The sequence below is a fragment of the Pan paniscus genome, chromosome 5, assembly GCF_029289425.2.
Source record: "Pan paniscus chromosome 5, NHGRI_mPanPan1-v2.0_pri, whole genome shotgun sequence".
Taxonomy (NCBI): Eukaryota; Metazoa; Chordata; class Mammalia; order Primates; family Hominidae; genus Pan; species Pan paniscus.
In genome coordinates, this window is record NC_073254.2 from 71,790,212 (window position 1) to 71,816,795 (window position 26,584).

General features: G+C 38.2%; 1 protein-coding gene across 3 annotated transcripts in view; it reads left to right on the forward strand.

Moving 5' to 3' along the window:
- PRIM2 (DNA primase subunit 2) overlaps positions 1-26,584 on the forward strand; it is a 427,261-nt gene that overhangs the window by 97,637 nt on the left and 303,040 nt on the right. For all 3 annotated transcript variants that reach the window (XM_063604933.1, XM_055113695.2, XM_055113696.2), the window contains 3 exons: positions 1,218-1,321; positions 4,957-5,036; positions 6,683-6,803. In XM_063604933.1, coding sequence (XP_063461003.1) covers positions 1,218-1,321; positions 4,957-5,036; positions 6,683-6,803 — 305 coding nt within the window. The remainder of the gene's footprint in view (positions 1-1,217; positions 1,322-4,956; positions 5,037-6,682; positions 6,804-26,584) is intronic.

Consider the following 26,584-nt stretch of genomic DNA (forward strand, 5'->3'; position numbering starts at 1 on the left):
TAAGAAGGATGTGGCCACCGTCCTGGGGGCCTACTTAATCCTCAGTGTGTTGCTAGAGAAAAGAATGGGCTAGACATGAATTGAAACAGAAATACTAGCGTTGTCTTCAGAGTTTATGTTCCAGGATATCCCTGTGGGGAAATCAGAGGGAAAGGTGAGATACTGTTAATCATTCTTAGAGGAGCAGGGTAAGCACTGCTAATACAGAGAGGAGGCACTCAGTGCCTGTGTGTTGAATGAAAGAATGAAGACAAGGGAGAAAAGGGTTTTAGAAAGCTTAGCAGTGTCAATACTTCATAGGGATTAAGATGGTAATTGAAAAGTGTCCGTTGGGTTTGGCACTTGAGGTGAAATGATAAGGGCCTGAACTATGATAATGACAATGGCAGTGGTAGGAAGGGAGAGAGTTAAGGGATACTGAGGAGTTAGCATTGATAGGATTTGGTGACTGGATATGAGGAGTGAGGGAGCAGGTGTGGAGTGGCTGCAGTTCCTGCTTGGATGATCTGATGCATAGAAACTCTGCTGTTGGAGATGGGCATGGCAGGACGAAGAGTAGGAATGAGGGGAGGATAATTAATTTGGATACCCATACCTGTGGGACATGGGGTTTATGTTCAGGAGACAATTAGAAGTTCTTCATTCTTGACTTCAAAAATGCCTCCAGAGAATAATTCATCTGAGGAAAGATTGATATGGTGCTTTAGGAACCTTTGAACAGTATGTAGCATCTGTTCAGGATGGTTCATTTGGCTGTTTGGATGGCCTTTCTTCTTCACTGTTGTGCCCTGTCCTCGGCTTCATCAGGAAAGGAAGGGATGCTTTTTTTCTGTTGAATCTACGCCAAGTAAATGATGCCTACTGCCTAACAGGCAGCTCCCATATGAAGGATGCAAACAAGGAGTGCCTAGTTTTTTTTTCCATACTGACATACTTTTCTGTTCCTCAGGAATGATTATTCACCATCCATCCCTCTTCCCTGATTGAGAATCCCTGGTATTAGATTATGCTGTGGGACATGGATATTTTCTGCACATAGATGGACATTATCCTCTTATAAGCATATGTAGTTTATATAATGTCGTTACAGGAAATAAACTGGCAATTACCTGTCATGTTCTGTAAACAAGTAATTATGGAATTGCCCTCCATAGATTTTGTCTTGGATTTCGTTTTAAAACATTATCTTGCATTTATACCTTTTTTCTTTTTTTTAGTGTTAAAATCAGTTGAAAATCTTGGAGTGAGCTATGTGAAAGGAACTGAACAATATCAGAGTAAGTTGGAGAGTGAGCTTCGGAAGCTCAAGTTTTCCTACAGAGTAAGTAAAAAAGGAAAAAAAGTTCCTTAGTTTCTATGCATTTATGTATTGAGTGTCACTTGTGGGAAAGATATTATATTAGGCACTGGGCTTTTATAAAGACTAATGTATCATTAGCCTGAAGGTTCTTCAGTGTATTAGGGGTGATTGACATGAAGTCAGATGATTATAATATGGCAGGGTTTCTCAACCTCAGGACTAACATCATTTTGGGTCTGATAATTCCTTGTTGCAGGGATTGTTCTGTGCACTGTAGGATGCTCAGTAGCATCTCTGGCTTCTACCCCTACATATTTCCAGACATGCCAAATGTATCCCGTGCAATACAGGATGATGACTGTGTTTATAGATGCATGCTCCAGGAACTCCAAAAACATACATAATTATGCAGCTCAGACTGGGGAGGTTTGGGAAGGCTTTCCAGAAGAGGTAGTAGTGGAGCTGCATGTTGACAGATGTGATTAGATTTTCATTTTGGGAAGATGACTGCCAGCAGCAGATTGACAGGGTCATGTCTGTTAGGAGGGAAACCAGTTAGAAGCCCGGAAATGATGAGAGTCTGAATTAAATGAGAGAAGGGGACCGGTTGAAGAGACATTAAGAAGGTAGAATCAAAAGGTTTTAGTGACTGACTGTAGGGGGAATGGAGAGAGAAGAGTTATAAATGACACCCAGGTTTCTAGTTAGGAAAATTAGTGGATGGTGGTAATATTTTGAGATGTGATATGCAGGAGGAGAAGCAAGTCTTGGAAGATGTAGAGTTTAGTTCTTAACATGAATTTGAGGTGCCTGTGGAGATGTCTAGTAGACAATTGGATATACAGGTCTGAATATACAGGAAGACATGTGGTGGGAGTAGATTTAGCAGAAGGTTGGAATCATCAGGAGTAGGTAAGAGCACCCTAGAAAAATATTTGAGTGAGAAGAGATGACGGTGGAAGTTAAGACATGAGGAATACCAATATTGAAGGTAAAGTGGAATTGGAGGAATTTGGGAAGGAGAATGGAAAGGAGCTTTCTCAGAAGTAGGAGATGAACCAGGTTAGTAGTGTCATAGAAGCCAAGGAGGGCTAGAGTTTCAATAATAATGATCATGATATTAATAATGATAATAGGGAATAACAGCAGATATTTATATTAATAGTATGTTTGCTATGTACCAGACTTTGTTCTAAGTGCATTACATATATTAACCCATGTATGTAATTCATACAGCAGTCTTATGAGGTGGGTATTATTATAATCCCTATTTTATAGATACAGCCTATTTATTCACAGACTGAATAACTTGCCCAAGCTCATAAGATGGTAAATGGTGGAGCCAAGATTTGAATCTGGGTATTTTGTTTCTGTAGTGGTGCTTTTAACCACAATAGTTTCAGAAGCTTAAGATAGATTATGTAAGATGAATTGTACAGTGTCCATTGGATTTAGCAGCTGGATGGGCCCTTATAGATAGGGGCAGAGACCAGAACAATGACAGTGGTTGGAGAAGGAAGGTGGAGCGGTGGATATAGAAGATGTACTTTTTTAAAATGTGTAGCTGAAAAGAGAAGAGAAATAGGGCAGAATATAGAGGTTGTTTTAGGGAAAAGAGAAGATATACAAGCACATACTTGTACATATATGACAGGAGATACTTAAACATGTTTATAAGCTGAGCAGAAGATCTAGAATAGAATGGGGAAGAGGGGAGCTTGAAGATGAAACTTTGAGAGAGCATTTGATAAGTCAGGGTCTTTAAGAGGCACAAGCAAATGGGTTGCGGGGTTTAGGTGCAGGAATTAGCTTTTCATATGGTTTGGCTGTGTCCCCACCCAAATCTCATCTTGAATTGTAGTTCCCATAATCCCCATGTGTCATGGGAGGGACCCGGTGGGAGGTAATTGAATCATGGGGGTGGTTACCCCCATGCTGCTGTTCTAGATAGTGAGTTCTCACAAGATCTGATGGTTTTATAAGGGGCTTTTCCCTATTTTGCTCAGCACTTCTCCTTACTGCCACCATGTGAAGAAGGACGTGTTTGTTTCCCCTTCTGCCATGGTTGTAAGTTTCCTGAGGTCTCCCCAGCCCTGGGGAACTGTGAGTCAGTTAAACCTCTTTCCTTTTATGGGTTTACTCAGTCTTGGGTATGTCTTTATTAGCAGCATGAGAATGGACTAATGTAGCTTTACATGCCAGGAAGAGGAGACGCTTTGTAGAGATGTATGGAAGGCAACACAACATGTGTATGCGGAAGCTTGGGACTGAAGGATTCTGCCTGGTAGCCTTTATTTTCTGTAAAGTAGGTGAAGTCATCTGTTCAGAGAGAAGGGAAAGGTGCTATAGTAGGGGTCTTGGGACAACTGGTGAAGACTGACGATTTTCTGAGAAGTGAGGAAGGAGATAATTTTGTGTCGAATCTCAACACTGCTGCTTACTCTGGACAAGCTTTGTGACCCTGAACAAGTTACATAACTTCTCTGTGCCTCAGTTTCCTTATCTGTAAAATAAGATTATAGTAGTGCCTCCCTCATAGGGTTTTTTTTTTTTAAAGGATTAAATGGGTTCATGCCTTAAAAATTCTTAGGGCACCGCCTGGTACCTAGTGAGTGCTCAAGACATGTTTGTTCTTATTATTTTGGATCCAACTGTTGGTAAGGATCTAGTTGAGATTATAGGCCACGAAATTATATTTTCCAAATTCCCATAGTTGTGTTTTTTCTCCAGAGGTTCTTAGCATTTTGAGAATAGGACTGCAGAGTGTAGTTGTAGATTAAGAATCTAGGTTTTGCCAAATGGTTGAAATTAAAGAAGCTGAGGTTGGTGTAAGAAGTGGTTGAGGTGGTGAGCACCTTGAATATAGGCTGGATAAGAAGAAAATTAAAAGAGAGGGGTTGGTGGGAAGAAAATAGTGCGGTCCAAACTCAAGGGGTTTTGTCAAGATTAGTTTACTTCTCGGTTTCATCTGATTGATAGCTTAAGGTAAATTATAATTATCCTGAAAAGCATATTAAGAAATGTTTTGGCAATGAGAACACATGGACACAGGGAGGGGAACACCCCACACCAGGGCCTGTCAGGGGGTTGGGGGCAAGGGGAGAGACAGCATTAGGACAAATACCTAATGCATGTGGGGCTTAAAACCTAGATGACGGGCAGCAAACCACCATGGCACACGTATACCTATATAACAAACCTGCACATTCTGCACATGTATCCCAGAACTTAAAGTAAAAAGGAAAAAAAAAAAAAAAGTTTTGGGACTGGGTGTGGTGGCTCATGCCTGTAATTCTAGTGCTTTGAGGGACTAGAGTAGGAGTCTTGAAACCAGGAGTTCATAACCAGCCTGGGCAACATATTGAGACTCCATCATACAGAAGATAAAAAATTAGCGGGGCATGGTGGGTGTCGCTTGTAGTCCCAGCTGCTTGGGAGGTTGAGGCTGGAGGATCACTTGAGCCCAGGAGTTTGAAGTTACAGTGAGCTGTGATTGACCACTACTCTCCAGTCTGGGTGGTAGAGCAAGACCCCATCTCTAAAAAAAGAAATGTTTTTGAAACTTACTTTACCATTGGCTTAGGCTGGCTCAGTATTTCCTTACACCTCTTACCATTCTAATGCATTTATTTTATTCATGTGTCATTATTTTTAAGGAAAACTTAGAAGATGAATATGAACCACGAAGAAGAGATCATATTTCTCATTTTATTTTGCGGCTTGCTTATTGCCAGTCGTAAGTATATGTTTATATTCTCACAGTCAAATCTGGTGTCATGGGTCATAAATTGGTGTGTGGTAAGTTGATGTGTTGTGCTAAACATAGGAAAACCCAGAATAACATCAGGAGCCGGTTGATCATGGGGTTGAACACTGATAGTAAATTGTTTGGAACAAATTGTTTACTTAAAAATATTGAAAAAATTCTGTCGCAGAATTTTGCCTGATGAAACACTTCTTAAGTTTGTGAGAGAGACTCTTCATTTGGGATTTTAAATTGGAAAGGATTTTATTGGGAAGAAGGACTTTTGATATTTTTCCTGCAAAAAAATGGTAATATTTATAAGAAACAATTAATGAAACCCACACTTGAATTTGATACAGGTTTTTGGAATTTGAGCTCTATGGGCCAGTTAAATCTAAGATATTTTTGTTTGGTAGTTGGTTTCTTTTAAGTTAATAGTGCCACCCAGAGGTAGTAAAGTTAGTTGCTTTTTTAAAAATTGTTTTTCCCTCACATGTTAATTTTGGTCACATAATTTAGTTATGGCTGTCTTTTTTAAAAATTAATAGGCTTATCAAGTGAGACTCTGGAATTGCTTACTATCGCAAGATAATAATTGAGAAATTACTTACCAGTTTTGGTTCTAGAGTTTTTCTTCTGTAAAAAAGCATATGTAGTTTGTGAAATTTATATAATAAATATGTTGCTGACAATCTGTGAAAATCTCCTAAAAATGTGAAATCATATTTTGCATCCAGTAGGGTAATTATTTTATTATATAACGGTAATGCCCATTAGTATCTGCCTTATAAATGAACATTTTATTGCTTTTAAATATTGTGGTATATATGTGCATATTAAATTTTGTGAAATTATAAATTGTAAAGCCATAAGCAAAGTTTCCTTTGCAAAGTTAATCTGATCAAAGTTGCCTTAAAAAATTTGGTGTCTTTTATTTGGCATTTATAAAGACACCTCAAGCCAAAGGAGTGCCCCATTTCCCCATTTTCTTTTTTTTTTCTCTTTTCTCTCTCTCTCTCTTTTTTTTTTTGAGCTAGGGTCTCATGCCATTACCTAGGCTGGAGTACAGTGGTGTGATCTCCGCTCACTGCAGCCTCAACATCCGTGGGCTCAGGTGATCCTCCCACCTCAGCCTCCTGAGGAGCTGGGACTATAGGCACATGCTACCATGCCTGGCTAATTTTTTTGTAGATATGGGGTTTTACCAAGTTGCCCAGGCTGGTCTCAAACTTCTGGGCTCAAGCAATCTGCCTGCCTTGACCTCCAAAGGTGCTGGGATTATGGGCATGAACCACCACGCCCAGCCCCTATTTTCTAACATAAAATGAATATTTTGCAGTTACATTAAATGCATGAAGTATTTTATGTTATTTAAAAGTAATGCAGCTAGGCTCGAAGCATTCTTGTATTTAATCTTTTTAATTTTTAACACCCCCTATACCTTGTACCCAACACATCCCTAGAAGATTGTGATATGTGGTATTGATATTCTCCTTACCATGATAGAGGACTTGCATGTTTTTAACTGCTGTCCATTGGCATCTTGCTCATGTTTGAATATTGTTTTATAAACATTTCTTAGATTTAATAATCACTGGATTTTTAGTTTGTACTCATAATTTCTGCCTTCATTTCAGTGAAGAACTTAGACGCTGGTTCATTCAACAAGAAATGGATCTCCTTCGATTTAGATTTAGTATTTTACCCAAGGATAAAATTCAGGATTTCTTAAAGGATAGCCAATTGCAGTTTGAGGCTGTAAGTATATTTTTGTAGTTATTTCTAATTGTTCTCACCATTCATTTTTCCCTTCTGTCTTAAGTGCTGGTACTAATATGTAGTGTGTTCTCTTTACATTCTCCAAGTACCTGCCTGAAACAGTAGCTAATAGCTTTGGATAACAATATATCTTTCCTTCTCTATGACTAGAAGAAAAGGGACTCCTTAATAACAAAGTCTCACACTTACTTGCTCTGTTAAATGTGTGCTTTATTAAAGCACAAGAAGGTTTAGTTTATAAAGGTTCATCTTTAACCAAAATTTTGTCGGCCAAAATAAAGCTAATAATGTGTTAAACTAGACAAGTGGTAGTTACTTATTTATAGTCGTGAAATTTAGAGGAGGTAATACTTTATTTAAAAGTCAGTTGTCAGGCAGGGCGTGGTGCCTCACACCTGTAATCCCAGCACTTTGGGAGTCTGTGGTGGGTGGATCACTTGAGGTCAAAAGTGCGAGACCATCTTGGCCAACATGGTGAAACCCCCACTCTACAAAAAATACAAAAATTAGCCAGGCATGGTGCTGTGCGTCCATAATTCCAGCTAGTCAGGAGGCTAAGGCATGAAAATTGCTTGAACCCGGGAGGTGGAGGTTGCGATGAGCTGAGATCATGCCGCTGCACTCCAGTCTGGGCGAAAGAGCAAGACTCCGTCTCAAAAAAAAAAACAAAAACCATAAATCAAAAATGTCAGTAAGATCTGTCTGAATAGTTTTAAAAAATAATTTTGCAGACAAATCTGAATGATTTACATATTGTAATTATATAAAAAAAGAAGAGATCTTTGGGACTCATTTAACGGGGATGAGTATTGGAAATGGAATTTATATCTTTTTTTTTTTTTTTTTTTTGAGATGGAGCCTCACTGTCATCCAGGCTGGAATATGCAGTGGCCTGATCTCGGGTCACTGCAACCTCCACCTCCTGGGTTCAAGCGATTCTCCTGCCTCAGCCTCCTGAGTAGCTGTGACTACAGGTGTGTGCCACCATGCCTGGCTAATTTTTGTATTTTTAGAGACGTCGTTTTGCCATGTTGGCCAGGGTGGTCTTGAACCCCCTGACCTCAGGTGATACACCCGCCTCGGCCTCCCAAAGTGCTGGGATTACAGGTGTGAGCCACCGTGCCGGGCCCAGAATTTATGTCTTTTAGGTAGATATATGCCACAATGGGAATGTAGAAAAATTATGTTTTGGAAGTTTTAGAGCAGTCAGATGGTAGTAGGACTGGCTGAGACTCTATTTTGTTGTTGGAATGCATGGCTTAAAGCCAAATAAAATAAAAAAGTAGAAGTTGCAATAGGTGAAAGACATTGTCCTGTCTGACAAGTAGAAGACACATCCACTGTAGCAAGGAACACTGTGGAGTATATGAGTTAGGGAAAAGAGACTGTGAAGGGAAGTGAACAAACATTTTGTAGACGTTTAGTGTCAAATATATGCTAGGTAGGCAGTTTCTATAGTTTCTTTCATTTACTTTGTGAGGTTTCTAAGTCATATCTACCTTTGCATAGACAGATGTCATGCATGGTACCATCTGAACCAAACCCATTGCATCTTCCACTTTGCTTTTAACTTTGATCCTTGGTGAAGTCCATTATTGCAATTATCAATTACAGTTAATTTATCCATTCCTATTAGAAATAGTTTATTTTTTGCTTGTGTTGAAATTACTGATTTTTAGTAGGTCGTAGAGAGAGGTGTCCTTGAGAAGGTCTATTATTTATTCTAGAGCAGCCATCTCCAACCTTTCTGGCACCAGGGACTGGTTTCATGGAAGACAATTTTTCCACAGACTGAGGTTGGGGGACGGGGAGGGGTGTGGATGGTTTTGGGATGAACAGATCCACCTCAGATCATCAGGCATTAGATTATCATAAGGAGTGCACATCTTAGATCCCTCACATGTGCAGTTCATAATAGGGTTCGCACTCCTACAAGAATCTTATGCCTCCTCTAATCTGACAGGAAGTGGAGTTCAGGTGGTAATGCTCGCTCACTGCTCACCTCCTGTGCAGCCTGGTTCCTACTGGGCCATGTGCTGGTGCTGGTATTGTGGCCTGAGAGTTGGAGACCCCAGTTGTAGAGTGTCTCAACGTCACATATACTTTTTTAAATAATAGATTTATTGAGCTAGAATTCACAAATCTTGACATGCACCCTTTTACAATGTATAATTCATTGGTTTTTAGTGTAATTACAGATTGTGCAATCAACACCACTATGTAATTTTAGAACATTTTCACCTAAAAATGAAACCTCATACCCATTTATGGTCATTCCCTATTCTTCCTCTCCCAACCCTTGGCAACCACTAACCTGCTTTCTGTCTCTGGATTTGTCTATTCTGAACATTTCATATAAATGGAGTCATACAATATGTGGTCCCTTGTGGTTGACTTCTTTACTTAGCATAATATTTTCAAGTTTCATCTGTGCTGTAGAATGTATCAGTACTTAATTTTTTAATTGCCAAATAATATTTTACCTGTTCAGCATTTGAGGGACATTTGGATGGTTTCCACATTTTGGCTATTATGAACAATGCTACAGTGAATATTTGTGTCCAGGTTTTTGTGTGAATATGTTTTCCTTTCTCTCAGGTGTATACCTAGGAGTAGAATTGCTAGGTCATAGGGTGATTCTGTGTTTAAACTTTTGAGGAGCTATGAAAATGTTTTCCAAAGTGGCTGTATCATTATATATCTTACCAGCAGTGGATGAGGGTTCCACTTTCTCCATATCCTCACCAAAAATTGTTACCTTTTAAAAAAATATAGCCATCATAGTGAGTATGAAGTGGTATGTAATTGTGGTTTTGATTTGCATTTCTAATGAAGCTGAATATCTTTTCATATGCTTATTGGTCATTTGTGTATCATCTGTGAAGAGATGTCTGTTCAAATCCTTTGCCTGTTTTGTAGTTGAATTGTTTGGCTTTTTATTGTTGAGTGTTCTTTACATATTCTGGATACAAGTCCATTATCAGATATATGATTTACAAATATTTTCCCCCACTCTGAAGGTTGTCTTTTCTTGATGGTATTGTTTGCAACAAAAAGGTTTTTTTTTTTTTTTTTTTCAGATGAAGTCTAATTTATCTTTTTTTCTTGTCACTTGTGCTTTTGGTGTTGAGTCTAAGAAGTTTTTGTCTAATGTGAGGTCATAAAGATTTACTCCTACAGTTTTTTCTGTAAGAGTTTTGTAGTTTTAGCTCTTACATTTATATCTGTGGTTCATTTTGAGTTAATTTCTATACATGGTGTGAAGTAAGGGTCCAACTTCATTCTTTTGCATGTAGATACCTAGTTGTCCCAGCATCATTTGTTGAAATAACCATTCTTTCCTCATTGAATTGTCTTGGCACACTTGTCAAGTCAGTTGACTGTTGATATGGTTTGATTGTGTCCCCACCCAAATCTCATCTTGAATTGTAGTTCCCGTAATCCCCACGTGTCATGGGAAGGACTTGGTGGGAGGTAACTGAATCATGGGGGCAGTCTCCCCCATGCTAGTCTCATGATAATAAGTTCTCACTAGATCTGATGGTTTTATAAGGGGCCTACCCCTTTGCTTGGTTCTCATTCCCTCCCCTGCCGCCCTGTGAAGAGGTGCCATCTGCCATGACTGTAAGTTTCCTGAGGCCTCCCCAGACACGCAGAGGCCTCAGGATTAAACCTCTTTCCTTTATAAATTACCCAGTCTCAGGCAGTTCTTTACAGCAGCGTGAGAACAGACTAATACAACTGTAAATGTAAACATTTATTTCAGTACTCTTAATTTTATTCCATTGATCTGTCTGCTTATCCTTATGTCAGCAGTATGTGGTCTTGATTATTGGTTACTGTAGCTTTATTGTTAAGATTTAAAATTGAGAAGTATGAGTTCTTCAGCTTTGTTCTTTTTTTAAGATTGTTTTGGCTGCTCTGGGTTCCTTGCATTTTTTAATGAATTTTGGGATCAACTTGTTAATTTCTACCAAGAAGCTAGCTAGGATTCACATTGGGATTACATTGAATCTGTAGATCAGTTTGGGAGGTATTCTTTTGTAATGATATTAAGTCTTCCAATCCATGAACATGGGATGTCTTTCTATTTATTTAGATCTTCTTTAATTTTTTTCAACAATGTCTTGTAATTTTTTGTTACATTTATACCTAAATATTCTTCAATGTTATTGTAAGTGGAGTTGTTTTCTTCATTTCATTTTGGAATGTTCATTGCTAGTATATAAAAATCCAGGTGATTTTTGTATGTTGATCATCTTGTATCCTGCAACCTTGCTGAACTTGTTTTTTGTTTTTTGTTTTTTTTTTGAGATGGAGTCTTGCACTGTAGCCGAGACTGGAGTGCAAGCTCCACCTCCTGGATTCATGCCATTCTCCTGCCTCAGCCTCCCGCCGGCCACCACACCCTGCTAATTTTTTGTATTGAACTTGTTTTTTAATTCTAACAGTTTTATAGTGGATTCATTATGAGATTATGTTTTCTACAGAGATATTCTGACTCCTTTCTAATCAGGATGCTTTTTGTTTCTTTATTTTTGCCCAGTTGTCCAGCTAGAATCTCCAGTACAGTGTTGAATAAAAGTGGCAATAGCAGTGATCATGATCTCAGGGGAAAGCATTTAGTCTTTCACTATGTTGCATGGTTTTAGCTGTGATTTTTTTTTATAGATGCCCTTTACCAGATTGAGGAGATTTTCTTCTAATTCTAGTTGAATATTTTCATTAAGAAAGGATGTTGTATTTTGTCAGTGCTTTTCCTGCACCAATTGAGATGATCATATGGTTTCTGTCCTTTATTAATACGGTGTGTTGGGCCGGGCGCGGTGGCTCACACCTGGAATCCCAGCACTTTGGGAGGCCGAGGTGGGTGGATCACGAGGTCAGGAGTTTGAGACCAGCCTGACCAACATAGTGAAACCCCGTCTCTACTAAAAAAAAAATACCAAAAAGTTAGCCAGACATGGTGGTGTGTGCCTGTAGTCCCAGCTACTCAGGAGTCTGAGGCAGTAGAATCGTTTGAACCTGGGAGGTGGATGTTGCAGTGAGCCGAGATTGTACCACTGCACTCCAGCTTGGGCAAAAGAGTGAGACTTTGTCTCAGAGAAAAAAAAAAAAAAAAAAAAAAAAGTTGTGTTACATTAATTGAGTTTTGGATGTTACACCAACCTTGCAATCCTGGAATAAATCCCCCTTGGTCATGTTATATAATCTTTTTAATATGCTGCTTGGTTTGGTTTGCTAGTATTTTGTTGAGGATTTTTGCATCTATATTGATAAGGGATACTGGTCTGTAGGTTTTTTGTGATGTCTATATCTGGTTTTGGTATTAGGATCATATTGGCCTCATAGAATGAGTTGGGAAATGTTTCCTTCTCTTCCGTTTTTTGGAGGAGGTTGTGAAGGATTGGTTTAAATGTTTGGTAGAATTTACCAGTGAATTAATCTGGGCCTGGGCTTCTCTTTGTGGGTCATTAAAATTACCAATTCCTTCTCTTTACTTATTATGAATCTATTTAAGTTTTATATTACTTTTTGAGTCAGTTTTAGTAATTTGTGTCTTTTTTGGAATTTATTCACTTCTTCTAAGTTATCTAATTGATTCATGCAGTTATTCATAGTTTTCTCTTATCCTTTTGATTTCTTTAAGAAAATAAAAGTATTGGTGATGATGTCTTCTCTTTCCTTCCTGATTTTAACAATTAGAGTGTTCTCTTTTTTTTTGTCATCTAGGTAGAGGTTTGTCAGTGTTACTGGATTTGTTCAAAGAACCAACTTTTGGTTTCATTGATTTTTCTGTGTTATTCTCTAGACTCTATTTCACTAGTTTCTCCTACAGTCTTTAGTATTTCCTTCCTTCTGCTTGCTTTGGTTTGGTTTGCTCTTTTCTTCTAGTTTCTTAAGGTAGGAGTTTAGGGTATTTATCTGAGATATTTTTTCTTTTTATATGTAGACATTTACAGCTATAAATTTTCCTGTAAGCACTACTTCAGATGCAAACCATGAGTTTTTGTATGCTGCGTTTTCTTTCTCATTTATTTCAAAGTATTCTTTTTTTCTTTGACACATTGATTAGAAGTGTTTAATTTCCACGTTTTTGAATTTGCTGAACTTTTCTGTTACTGGTTTTAATTTAATTCCATTTTAGTTTGAGAATATATTTTATATGACTGCAATCTTTTAAAATTTATTGAATTTTATTTTATGACCTAGCATATGGTCTGTTCTGGAGGATGTTCCATGTGTGCTTGTGAAGAATGTGTATCTGCTGTTCTTGGTTTGAGTGTTCTGTAGATACAGTCTGTAAGATCTGGTTGGTCTATAGTGCTTTTCAAAGCTTCGGTTTCCTTGCTCATCTTCTGCCTATTTGTTCTATCCATTATTGAAAGTGGGGTACTAAAGTCTTCAACTGTTATTGTTTATTTATTATCTTTAATTCTGTCAATTTTTGCTTCATTTATTTTGGGGCTCTCTTGTTAGGTGCATATATGTTTATAATTGTTAAATCTTCTTGATGGGTTGACCCTTTTATCATTATGAAATGTTCCTCTCTAGTAACATTTTGTTGTTGTTGTTTTAAGTTATGTTTGTTTGATATTAGCATAGCCATTCCAGATCTTTTATGGTTGTTGTTTACATGATATGTCTTTTTCTATTCTTTTTATTTTCATCCTTTGTGTGTGTTTGAATCTAAAGTGTGTTTGTTGTAAATATCATATAGTTGGATCATCTTCTTTTCTTTTTTATTCATTTTGGAAGTCTCTGACTTTTGCATGGATTGTTTTATCCATTTATGTTTAATTACTGATAACTTAGTATTTCCATGTGCCATCTATGTGTTTCCTATGTCTTAAGGTTTTTTGGTTTCTCTATTTCTCCATTACTGCCTTCTTTGTGTTAAATTGGTATTTTCTAGTGTACCATTTTAATTCCTTTGCTGTTTATTTTACTGTATTTTTTGAGTTATTTTCTTCGTGGTTTCCCTTAGAATTACAATTATATTTTATTTTAAAACAATCTAGTTGGGATTAGCATTAAGTTAATTTCAATAGTGTACAAACTTTTGTTCCCATATGCTCTGTTCCCTACTCCCTGCCATTGTCCTAGTATGGTCATACAAATTATTTCTTAATATATCAACAGAGGTAAACTTTTTGTGTTCTAGATTGTATGAAAAATGTATTTATAAAACTGTCAAACTTGAGTGTAGTTTGCCTTGGTATACAGGCAAATACCTGTATGTTGGGAATATTTTTTATTGGCATTTTGGAGATATTGCTTGCTGAACCTTTTAGCTTCTAGAGTTGCTCTTGAGAAGCCTGATTTCATTTTGACTTCTTATTCTTTGCATGTAACTTTGTGTCCTTTGCCAGTCCCACTCTCTTGTGTAGTGAACTTTCATGGCGATGTCTGCACCTTTTTTCACTTTTTTGGTTGGGAACTTGGTGGGCTCTATTAATCTGAAGATTTGATTCTTCAGTTAGAAAATTTCTTTTTATTATTGCTTTAATAATTTCTTCTATGTTCTCTTTTTATAACCTCTTGTTAGTTGGAATTTATATTTTCTGGATTGGTACTCTTATTTTCTTTTCTGTCCTGACATTCAATCTTTGTCTTTTTATTTTATTTTCTGAAAACTTTCATCAACTGTTTTCTCAATTTTCTATTTATTTATTTTTCCCTCCTGTGTTTAATTTTTTTCTTTTAAATTTACTTAAAAATTGAAATATAAAATTGTATGTATTCACTGTAAAATATAATGTTTTGAAGGATACATTGTGGAATGATTACATCTAGCTAATTAACAAATGTATTACATCAACAGTTATTTTTGTGGTGAGAATACTTAATATCCACTCACTTAGCATTTTTCATCAATACAGTTTGTTGTCATTAACTGTAGACATCATGTTGTGCAATGGGTCTCTTGAACTTAATACTCTTAACTGTGATTATGCATCCTTTGACAGACATCTCCCTAACCTCTTTTCCTCCCTAACCACCCCAGCTACTGGTAATCACTATTTTACCCTCTATTTCTATGAGATCAACTTTTTTAGATTCCACATATGAGTGAGATCATGACATATTTGTCTTTCTGTGCCTGGCTTTATTTACTTAACGTAATATCCCTGTTTCATTCATGGTGTTGCAAGTGGCAGGATTTTCATTTTTTAAATGACTCAATATTATTCCGTTATGTATATATATTGCATTAAAAAAAATCCACATATCTATCGATGGACACTTAGGTTGATTACGTATCTTGGCCATTGTGAATAGTGCTGCAGTAAATATGGGTGTGCAGATGTCTTCAGCATACTGATTTCATTTCCTTCAGATACATACCCAGTAATAGATTTTGCTGGAACATATGGTGATTCTATTTTTAATTTTTTGAGGAACTTTCATATTGTTTTTCATTTCTACAAAAAATAAAAAATAGCTGGGTGTAGTGCACACCTGTAATCCAGCTACTTGGGAGGCTGAGGTGGGATGATTACTTGAGCCCAGGTGTTGGAGGCTACAGTGGACTATGATCTGTAGCCCACCCTGGGCTACAGAACAAGACCATGTCTCTCAAAGAAATAAGAGGATAATAGCGATTTCCACCTCACAGATTAGTGAGGTTTAAATGAGGTAGTGTGTATAGAGTGCTTAGTACTGTGCATGGAATATATGCTGGGTAGTAATATTACGGAGGATACAGAAGCAGCATATGCCTGTATTGTGAAGAAGTTCGGAGTCAATTAGATTGATATGTTTTTACTGCAATTAAAAAAATGGTTTTGGAATAGGAACAGCTCCGGTCTACAGCTCCCAGCATGAGCAACGCAGAAGACGGGTGATTTCTGCATTTCCATCTGAGGTACCGGGTTCATCTCACTAGGGAGTGCCAGACAGTGGGTGCAGGTCAGTGGGTGCGTGCACCATGCGCGAGCCGAAGCAGGGCAAGGCATTGCCTCACTCGGGAAGTGCAAGGGGTCAGGGAGTTCCCTTTCCTAGTCAAAGAAAGGGGTGACAGATGGCACCTGGAAAATCGGGTCACTCCCACCCGAATACTGCGCTTTTCCGATGGGCTTAAAAAACGGCGCACCAGGAGATTATATCCCACACCTGGCTTGGAGGGTCCTACGCCCACGGAGTCTCACTGATTGCTAGCACAGCAGTCTGAGATCAAACTGCAAGGCGGCAGCGAGGCTGGGGGAGGGGTGCCCGCCATTGCCCAGGCTTGCTTAGGTAAACAAAGCAGCCAGAAAGCTAGAACTGAGTGGAGCCCACCACAGCTCAAGGAGGCCTGCCTGCCTCTGTAGGCTCCACCTCTGGGGGCAGGGCACAGACAAACAAAAAGACAGCAGTAACCTCTGCAGACTTAAATGTCCCTGTCTGACAGCTTTGAAGAGAGCAGTGGTTCTCCCAGCACCCAGCTGGAGATCTGAGAACGGGCAGACTGCCTCCTCAAGTGGGTCCCTGACCCCTGACCCCCAAGCAGCCTAACTGGGAGGCACCCCCCAGCAGGGGCAGACTGACACCTCACATGGCCAGGTACTCCAACAGACCTGCAGCTGAAGGTCCTGTCTGTTAGAAGGAAAACTAACAAACAGAAAGGACATCCACACCAAAAACCCATCTGTATATCACCATCATCAAAGACCAAAAGTAGATAAAACCACAAAGATGGGAAAAAACAGAACAGAAAAACTGGAAACTCTAAAAAGCAGAGCGCCTCTCCTCCTCCAAAGGAACGCAGTTCCTCACCAGCAACGGAACAAAGCTGGACGGAGAATGACTTTGACGAGCTGAGAGAAGAAGGCTTCAGACGATCAAATTACTCCGAGCTACGGGAGGACATTCAAACCAAAGGCAAAGAAGTTGAAAACTTTGAAAAAAATTTAGAAGAATGTATAACTAGAATAACCAATACAGAGAAGTGCTTGATGGAGCTGAAAACCAAGGCTGGAGAACTACTTGAAGAATGCAGAAGCCTCAGGAGCCGATGCGATCAACTGGAAGAAAGGATATCAGCAATGGAAGATGAAATGAATGAAACGAAGCGAGAAGGGAAGTTTAGAGAAAAAAGAATAAAAAGAAATGAGCAAAGCCTCCAAGAAATATGGGACTATGTGAAAAGACCAAATCTACGTCTGATTGGTGTACCTGAAAGTGACGAGGAGAATGGAAGCAAGTTGGAAAACACTCTGCAGGATATTATCCAGGAGAACTTCCCCAATCTAGCAAGGCAGGCCAACGTTCAGATTCAGGAAATACAGAGAATGCCACAAAGATACTCCTCGAGAAGAGCAACTCCAAGACACATAATTGTCAGATTCACCAAAGTTGAAATGAAGGAAAAAATGTTAAGGGCAGCCAGAGAGAAAGGTTGGGTTACCCTCAAAGGGAAGCCCATCAGACTAACAGCGGATCTCTCGGCAGAAACTCTACAAGCCAGAAGACAGTGGGGGCCAATATTCAACATTCTTAAAGAAAAGAATTTTCAACCCAGAATTTCATATCCAGCCAAACTAAGCTTCATAAGTGAAGGAGAAATAAAATCCTTTACAGACAAGCCAATGCTGAGAGATTTTGTCACCACCAGGCCTGCCCTAAAAGAGCTCCTGAAGGAAGCGCTAAACATGGAAAGGAACAACTGGTACCAGTCACTGGAAAATCATGCCAAAATGTAAAGACCATCGAAATTAGGAAGAAACTGCATCAACTAACGAGCAAAATCACCAGCTAACATCATAATGACAGGATCAAATTCACACATAACAATATTAACTTTAAATGTAAATGGACTAAATGCTCCAATTAAAAGACACAGACTGGCAAATTGGATAAAGAGTCAAGACCCATCAGTGTGCTGTATTCAGGAAACCCATCTCATGTGCAGAGACACACATAGCCTCAAAATAAAAGGATGGAGGAAGATCTACCAAGCAAATGGAAAACAAAAAAAGGCAGGGGTTGCAATCCTAGTCTCTGATAAAACAGACTTTAAACCAACAAAGATCAAAAGAGACAAAGCAGGCCATTACATAATGGTAAAGGGATCAATTCAACAAGAAGAGCTAACTATCCTAAATATATATGCACCCAATACAGGAGCACCCAGATTCATAAAGCAAGTCCTGAGTGACCTACAAAGAGACTTAGACTCCCACACATTAATAATGGGAGATTTTAACACCCCACTGTCAACATTAGACAGATCAACGAGACAGAAAGTCAACAATGATACCCAGGAATTGAACTCAGCTCTGCACCAAGCAGACCTAATAGACATCTACAGAACTCTCCACCCCAAGTCAACAGAATATACATTTTTTTCAGCACCACACCACACCTATTCCAAAATTGACCACATACTTGGAAGTAAAGCTCTCCTCAGCAAATGTAAAAGAACAGAAATTATAACAAAGTATCTCTCAGACCACAGTGCAATCAAACTAGAACTCAGGATTAAGAATCTCACTCAAAACTGCTCAACTACATGGAAACTGAACAACCAGCTCCTGAATGACCACTGGGTACTTAATGAAATGAAGGTAGAAATAAAGATGTTCTTTGAAACCAACGAGAACAAAGACACAACATACCAGAATCTCTGGGACGCATTCAAAGCAGTGTGTAGAGGGAAATATATAGTGCTAAATGCCCACAAGAGAAAGCAGGAAAGATCCAAAATTGACACCCTAACATCACAATTAGGATTAGAAAAGCAAGAACAGACAAATTTAAAAGGTAGCAGAAGGCAAGAAATAACTAACATCAGAGCAGAACTGAAGGAAATAGAGACACAAAAAAACCTTCAAAAAATTAATGAATCCAGGAGCTGGTTTTTTGAAAGGATCAACAAAATTGATAAACCGCTAGCAAGACTAATAAAGAAAAAAAGAGAGAAGAATCAAATAGACACAATAAAAAATGATAAAGGGGATATCACCACCGATCCCACAGAAATACAAAATACCATCAGAGAATACTACAAAAACCTCTACGCAAATAAACTAGAAAATCTAGAAGAAATGGATACATTCCTCGACACATACACTCTCCCAAGACTAAACCAGGAAGAAGTTGAATCTCTGAATAGACCAATAACAGGATCTGAAATTGTGGTAATAATCAATAGCTTACCAACCAAAAAGAGTCCAGGACCAGATGGATTCACAGCCGAATTCTACCAGAGGTACAAGGAGGAACTGGTACCATTCCTTCTGAAACTAGTCCAATCAATAGAAAAAGAGAGAGTCCTCCCTAACTCATTTTATGAGGCCAGCATCATCCTCATACCAAAGCCGGGCAGAGACACAACCAAAAAAGAGAATTTGAGACCAATATCCTTGATGAACATTGATGCAAAAATCCTCAATACTGGCAAACCGAATCCAGCAGCACATCAAAAAGCTCATCCACCATGATCAAGTGGGCTTCATCCCTGGGATGCAAGACTGGTTCAATATACGCAAATCAATAAATGTAATCCAGCGTATAAACAGAACCAAAGACAAAAACCACATGATTATCTCAATAGATGCAGAAAAGGCCTTTGACAAAATTCAACAACCCTTCATGCTAAAAACTCTCAATAAATTAGGTATTGATGGGATGTATTTCAAAATAATAAGAGCTATCTATGACAAACCCACAGCCAATATCATACTGAATGGGCAAAAACTGGAAGCATTCCCTTTGAAAACTGGCACAAGACAGGGATGCCCTCTCTCACCACTCCTATTCAACATAGTGTTGGAAGTTCTGGCCAGGGCAATTAGGCAGGAGAAGGAAATAAAGGGTATTCAATTAGGAAAAGAGGAAGTCAAATTGTCCCTGTTTGCAGATGACATGATTGTATATCTAGAAAACCCCATCATCTCAGCCCAAAATCTCCTTAAGCTGATAAGCAACTTCAGCAAAGTCTCAGGATACAAAATCAATGTACAAAAATCACAAGCATTCTTATACACCAACAACAGACAAACAGAGAGCCAAATCATGAGTGAACTCCCATTCACAATTGCTTCCAAGAGAATAAAATACCTAGGAATCCAACTTACAAGGGATATGAAGGACCTCTTCAAGGAGAACTACAAACCACTGCTCAAGGAAATGAAAGAGGATACAAAGAAATGGAAGAACATTCCATGCTCATGGGTAGGAAGAATCAATATCGTGAAAATGGCCATACTGCCCAAGGTAATTTACAGATTCAATGCCATCCCCATCCAGCTACCAATGACTTTCTTCACAGAATTGGAAAAAACTACTTTAAAGTTCATATGGAACCAAAAAAGAGCCCGCATCGCTAAGTCAATCCTAAGCCAAAAGAACAAAGCTGGAGGCAGCACACTACCTGACTTCAAACTATACTACAAGGCTACAGTAACCAAAACAGCGTGGTACTGGTGCCAAAACAGAGATATAGACCAATGGAACAGAACAGAGCCCTCAGAAATAACGCCGCATATCTACAACTATCTGATCTTTGACAAACCTGAGAAAAACAAGCAATGGGGAAAGGATTCCCTATTTAATAAATGGTGCTGGGAAAACTGGCTAGCCATATGTAGAAAGCTGAAACTGGATCCCTTCCTTACACCTTATACAAAAATCAGTTCAAGATAGATTAAAGACTTAAACGTTAGACCTAAAACCATAAAAACCCTAGAAGAAAACCTAGGCAATACCATTCAGGCCATAGGCATGGGCAAGGACTTCATTTCTAAAACACCAAAAGCAATGGCAACAAAAGCCAAAATTGACAAATGGGATCTAATTAAACTAAAGAGCTTCTGCACAGCAAAAGAAACTACCATCAGAGTGAACAGGCAACCTGCAAAATGGGAGAAAATTTTCACAACCTACTCATCTGACAAAGGGCTAATATCCAGAATCTACAATGAACTCAAACAAATTTACAAGAAAAAAACAAACAACCCCATCAAAAAGTGGGCAAAGGACATGAACAGACACTTCTCAAAAGAAGACATTAATGCAGCCAAAAAACACATGAAAAAATGCTCACCATCACTGGCCATGAGAGAAATGCAAATCAAAACCACAATGAGATACCATCTCACACCAGTTAGAATGGCAATCATTAAAAAGTCAGGAAACAACAGGTGCTGGAGAGGATGTGGAGAAATAGGAACACTTTTACACAGTTGGTGGGACTGTAAACTAGTTCAACCATTGTGGAAGTCAGTGTGGCAATTCCTCAGGGATCTAGAACTAGAAGTACCATTTGACCCAGCCATCCCATTACTGGGTATATACCCAAAGGACTATAAATCATGCTGCTATAAAGACACATGCACACGTACGTTTATTGCGGCATTATTCACAATAGCAAAGACTTGGAACCAACCCAAATGTCCAACAATGATAGACTGGATTAAGAAAATGTGGCACATATACACCATGGAATACTATGCAGCCATAAAAAATGATGAGTTCGTGTCCTTTGTAGGGACATGGATGAAATTGGAAATCATCATTCTCAGTAAACTATCACAAGCACAAAAAACCAAACACCGCATATTCTCACTCATAGGTGGGAATTGAACAATGAGAACACATGGACACAGGAAGGGGAACATCACACTCTGGGGACTGTTGTGGGGTGGGGTAGGGGGGAGGGATAGCATTGGGAGATATACCTAATGCTAGATGACGAGTTAGTGGGTGCAGCGCACCAGCATGGCACATGTATACATATGTAACTAACCTGCACATTGTGCACATGTACCCTAAAACTTAAAGTATAATAATAATTTTAAAAAAATGGTTTTGAGTCTTTTTGTTTTAGGAAACAGGAATTTATGGGAAATGTATGCAGTTTTAACAAGAGTGTTGGTGTTTAAAATTACTCTAGTTGCTTCTAGTCTGTTTGCCATATTTCATTTATTTATAAATTTATATCCTGTTTCACTTTGCTAATCATTTGAGGTGCATTATAATGAACCTGTACATTAAAGTAAGATGCATAAATTTGGATAAACTTGAAAGATTGGCTGAAGGGATGATTAATATCCATATTTATACATCCCGTGTGGTGTTATACAGCTTCTAAAGGGAGCAGTAACTTTGCCTTCTTGTGTGACTATTTTGATTTTTCTAGTTCAGTGATTCTCATTGGGGGGATAGGATGGAGAGGTAGTCCTCCTAGGGTGTTTATTAGAACGTCGGTGGAGGTTAGTATAGAGTATAGAAAACATTATGCCTTATGTTTTTGAAATATAAACCATAGAATGTAAAGCTTGATCAAGTATTTGTGGCTGATGGGGATTCATGGAAGATAGAGTAACAAAGTATTGCAGAGGGCTTGACAGAATAACCATTCCCGTGATAGTCTGCAATCACTTCCCAGGCAGAGACCTTTTCCCATCTTTTTCATGGACTCTCCCATGGCATCTGATACTGGTAATTAAGGCAATTGAACTCAGGTGCTGTTGATTAGCCTGTCCCCGGGTCTCTGTAAGCTCTTTCCATTTCATTGTAGGCTTTCCCAACTTTTACCATTTCATTAATAGGAACATGCACACTTTCTTCACTTTGGTTAGAATATTTAGTTTGCATTTGAAAACTACTATACCTAGTCAGGTATCAGTGATGCTTTTAGACTCATGACAAAGCAAGGTTTGGGGAAAAGTTATTAGCATTTGTTTCATGAGGTGGTGTCTGATGTGTGACCTGCTGCCTAAGTCAGGTGCTGCTGCATAAGTTGAGGTGGAAGGAAACAGCAGGGAGTGGGCAGCCACGGGGCCATCTTGTTTGTCACAGAAGCTGGATTGTTGGCACACATGTCTTTGAGTCAACCTGGCCTTAAAGTGCTTGTGTGCTGTGTTTGTGTGCATTTCTCTGTCTTTTCAGTTTCCTCAATGCTGCAATTGCTTTTATGTTGATCTACTTCTGTAAAATAAATATATTTTTACTTTAGGAGGAGATGCAGTGTTATACCTGAGTTGTATTGTGTCCTTCGATGGAGAAATATGTACATAAAAAGGGATCATTAATTTCTGGTGTTCTATTACTGACTTGGGCAGTGCATTGATACTTTTTTAGTCTATACTGGGTTTCTGGTGGATAGTAGGTTCTGAATCCTTATCATGTAGTATAGGAAGCCTTAATATGAAGTGTTCAAAAAGGAAACACTGATATTTTTCATTCTTTGACCTATATGTAAATAAATTGAATTTTAAATCTGAAATTTCTAAGGCGTTTCAATGAGTAAATATTGCTGTCCATGGGGACTATTTTGCATCTCCCATTGCTGAGTTGATTGACTTAACCTTGGTCACATTAAAGGTGAATGGGTAAGGTTAAACAGATTCTATTAATGTTTCTTCAGTTGGCCAGTTAGGGAAAGGTCAGGCTTTGGCAGCTGTCAGCCTTACAGACAAAGGGTTTCTGTGCTCTTGCAGTCTAGAGTCTGACAGCAGCTTATAATTTACTTGGATGCTTTTTAAAACCTCCTTAAGACAGTCAAGAAATATTTCTTATTGGCTTTGCAATACCAGTGGGTCTAATGGTAGGATGCTTTTCATTAGAGTACTACAGAATGGCAGGGACAGTGAAAATGAGCATTCTTAAAGATGTGGAAGAATATTCTGTGTGTCACAAATGATGACTCTACCTCAGATTAAAAAGACCTAGTGTTCAGTTGCTATTTATGTTCAGGGAAGTGAGGGCTTTTGGGTGAAGGCAAGTGAAGTTGGTAACCTCGTTGCCTCACTGAAAACAAGTACACGTAAAACTTTGAATTACTTCTGTTTATTTAATAGTAGTTTTTCTTATCCTGAGCCTGACATTTAAAATTTGTTTCTCATCCCTTTTAGTTTAAAGCCTTAATTTCTTTTATCTTAGAAATTATTTCATGTCATTCTTGGTTGGTAATTACTTTTCAGTGAGGATGAATTCAAGTTTAATTTGTCATTTGTTATTGAAAATGTCAATTATGAATTTATTAGGAGCCTTTGGAGGCTTTTCTCCAGTTAACATTGGAACATTGAGTTTACGTTGATTTAATAGTTTTAGGTGTATTGAATTTTAAAATACTTTTGGTATTCTGTCTTGATTTCTGAGATACTGCAAGTTGGCCTTAAATAGTCATAGTTTTTTGATCTTTTTGGCCCTTACTGTGTTGTTTTTATTGTTTATTGGTATAGTTTGGGTTGTCATAGTTCGTTTCGAATGTGTATTCATTATCATGACCTACTCCATTTCTATTATGTAAAATATGAACATCCCATGCATTGATATACATGACTCTCTTTATACCTACCCTCTTGGGTCTCAAGTTATTATAAGCCTATTAACAAGTTGCAAAGCAATTTTTGTGTGATGCCTGCAAAATAGAGAGCTGTGTGTACCTTTTTATATCTTTTGACACAGAATGAACTTTGATACAGCCAATAAGGAGTCTGGTGGAACAGCTGAGACAGGACACACAGATGTAACAGTAGAACAGGCTAGAGAACACATGTGTTTGATAAGCCTGGAAGCTTTTCACAGGGCTTCTGGCAAGCCGTTGACTATGACAGGAGTGAAAATGGAGCCTGAAGCAGAGTGAAGTGGGATGGTAAAACACACACTCTCAAACACTCTTAGTGGAAATTACCTAAAAGGAATTAGGAGGAACGGGATTAATAATCAGATGAAGAGTGTTAAAGAAAAAAAATTATTCATGTCATTTGTTAAGGATAGTAAGGAAAACTTTATTCAAAGGGGCTACTATAATAGGTTTTTGTAGTAGGGGAGAGAGAGAAGCTGAAGTTGGAATATGATAGGATAGGTGGGGATTTGGGGCAGGGGTCAGGGTGGATGGAAAATTATTAAGAGGTAGTAAAGTGACCTAGGGAATTTTGCTGAAGGCAGACCAGGATCATAAGATATTAAAGATGGTCAGACGAAGGGTGGGGGATTTTCCCTAAACTTACTTAGCAGGATTCTCACTGAAACTGAATTAGCAGGCCTTATCAAGAAGAGGTTTCAGGAGCTTGACAGGAGTTAGGTCAAGGAGAGAGTCTTTGTCAAGGGTCAAACATAACTTCTAAATAGAGAAATAAATTGTTTTATGTTCCAAGGCTGTGAAGTAGGCAAGATTGACAGTCCCAGGCAGGGTACTCTCTGAGTGTTGAGTGAATGTTTAATGTCTAGAGAAAATACTAACTGAATTCAAAAGATTTATCTCAATTCTGTTTCATAAACACTAGACATCTTTAAGATGAGTATAGCAAAATTGAGTACTTATTTTTTTCAAGGTTAAATATTAGATAATAGGTATATGTTATATATGAAATGAGCTTTTCTATTGAGCTAGATTTGAGGGATTATGCTGCCTTGCAAACTTTTATTTGTTCTGTTTCTAGGGAAGTTTATGATTTAGAAAGAGCACTGTGTATTTCTGTTACAATTGAATACCTTTCAAAATGATTTAAATGAAGGCATTAACACAGGGCTTCCTTTTTAAAAGTAAACACTACAAGTATAATACTTTTGTTCTCATAGTGGTTTTTGGCATCAAATAATTATGGAAGTCAACCTGGTATTATTTTATGTATATTTATTGGGCAGTTACAGTAAAATATTGATACATTTTATATTTGGAGAATGGAGAAAAGTTTATTAAGTTTAGATAGTTAGTTGAGGCCTAACCATTTATGCATATAGTTGTAAAAATACACCATGGCAGATGGTCTTAGTGACAATATTTTAGAGTTCACAGAATTTGGGTTTTTCTAATCAGCCTACAAAATTAGATTCTGCTCATGATAATATGGTTTAAGCCTAGAGATGCTATGGCTAAATGTGAAACTTCAAGCTGAATTACCCTTAAAGGCTAAAATTATCATATGCAGAAATTTCCAAAATGACTTGTGAAAGTCATTTCTCTTTTTTAAAGTTTTCATATAGCTTTTGAATATAGGACTCTTTGTATTCTTATTGTTGATGGCTTTCCATGCCTATAACTTTTGCCCTTGAAAAAAAAGTATGTCTTTAAATTAGCTGAAGTTTCCCCCACACAGAGCTATGTCCTATTTGTTTTATAATGATATATATCTATTTCAATTTTATTAATTTTTTTTTTGAGACAGGGTTTCACTCCATTGCCCAGGCTTGAGTGCAGTGACGTGATCTTGGCTCACTGCAACCTTTGCCTCCTGAGTTCAAGGGTTTCTCTTGCCTCAGCCTCCCTAATAGCTGGAATTGCAGGCATGCGCCACCAGGCCCAGCTGATTTGTGTATTTTTTGTGTTTTTAGTAGAGACGGGGTTTTGTCATGTTGGCCAGGCTGGTCTCAAACTCCTGGCTTCAAGTGATTCATCCACCTCAGCCTCCCAAAGTTCTGGGTCTACAGGCGTGAGCCACCATGCCTGACATATGTGTGTGTGTGTGTGTGTGTGTGTGTATGTATACATACATACATACATATATATTTATATCCTCAAAGAATGAAATTAATTACACTAAATATAATTTTCAGTGTTAAATATTCTCTGTAGTTTACCATTTACATTATGGAATGTAGTTTCCAGAAAGCGGTTCTGATCCAGACACCAAGAGGGGGTTCTTGGATCTTGTGCAAGAAAGAATTTGGGGTGAGTCCGTAGAGTAAAGTGAAAGCAAGTTTATTAAGAAAGTAAAGAAACAGAAGAATGGCTACTGCATAGGCAGAGTGGCCCCACGGGCTGCTGGTTGGCTATTTTTAAGGTTATTTCTTGATCATACGCTAAACAAAAGGTGGATTATTCTTGA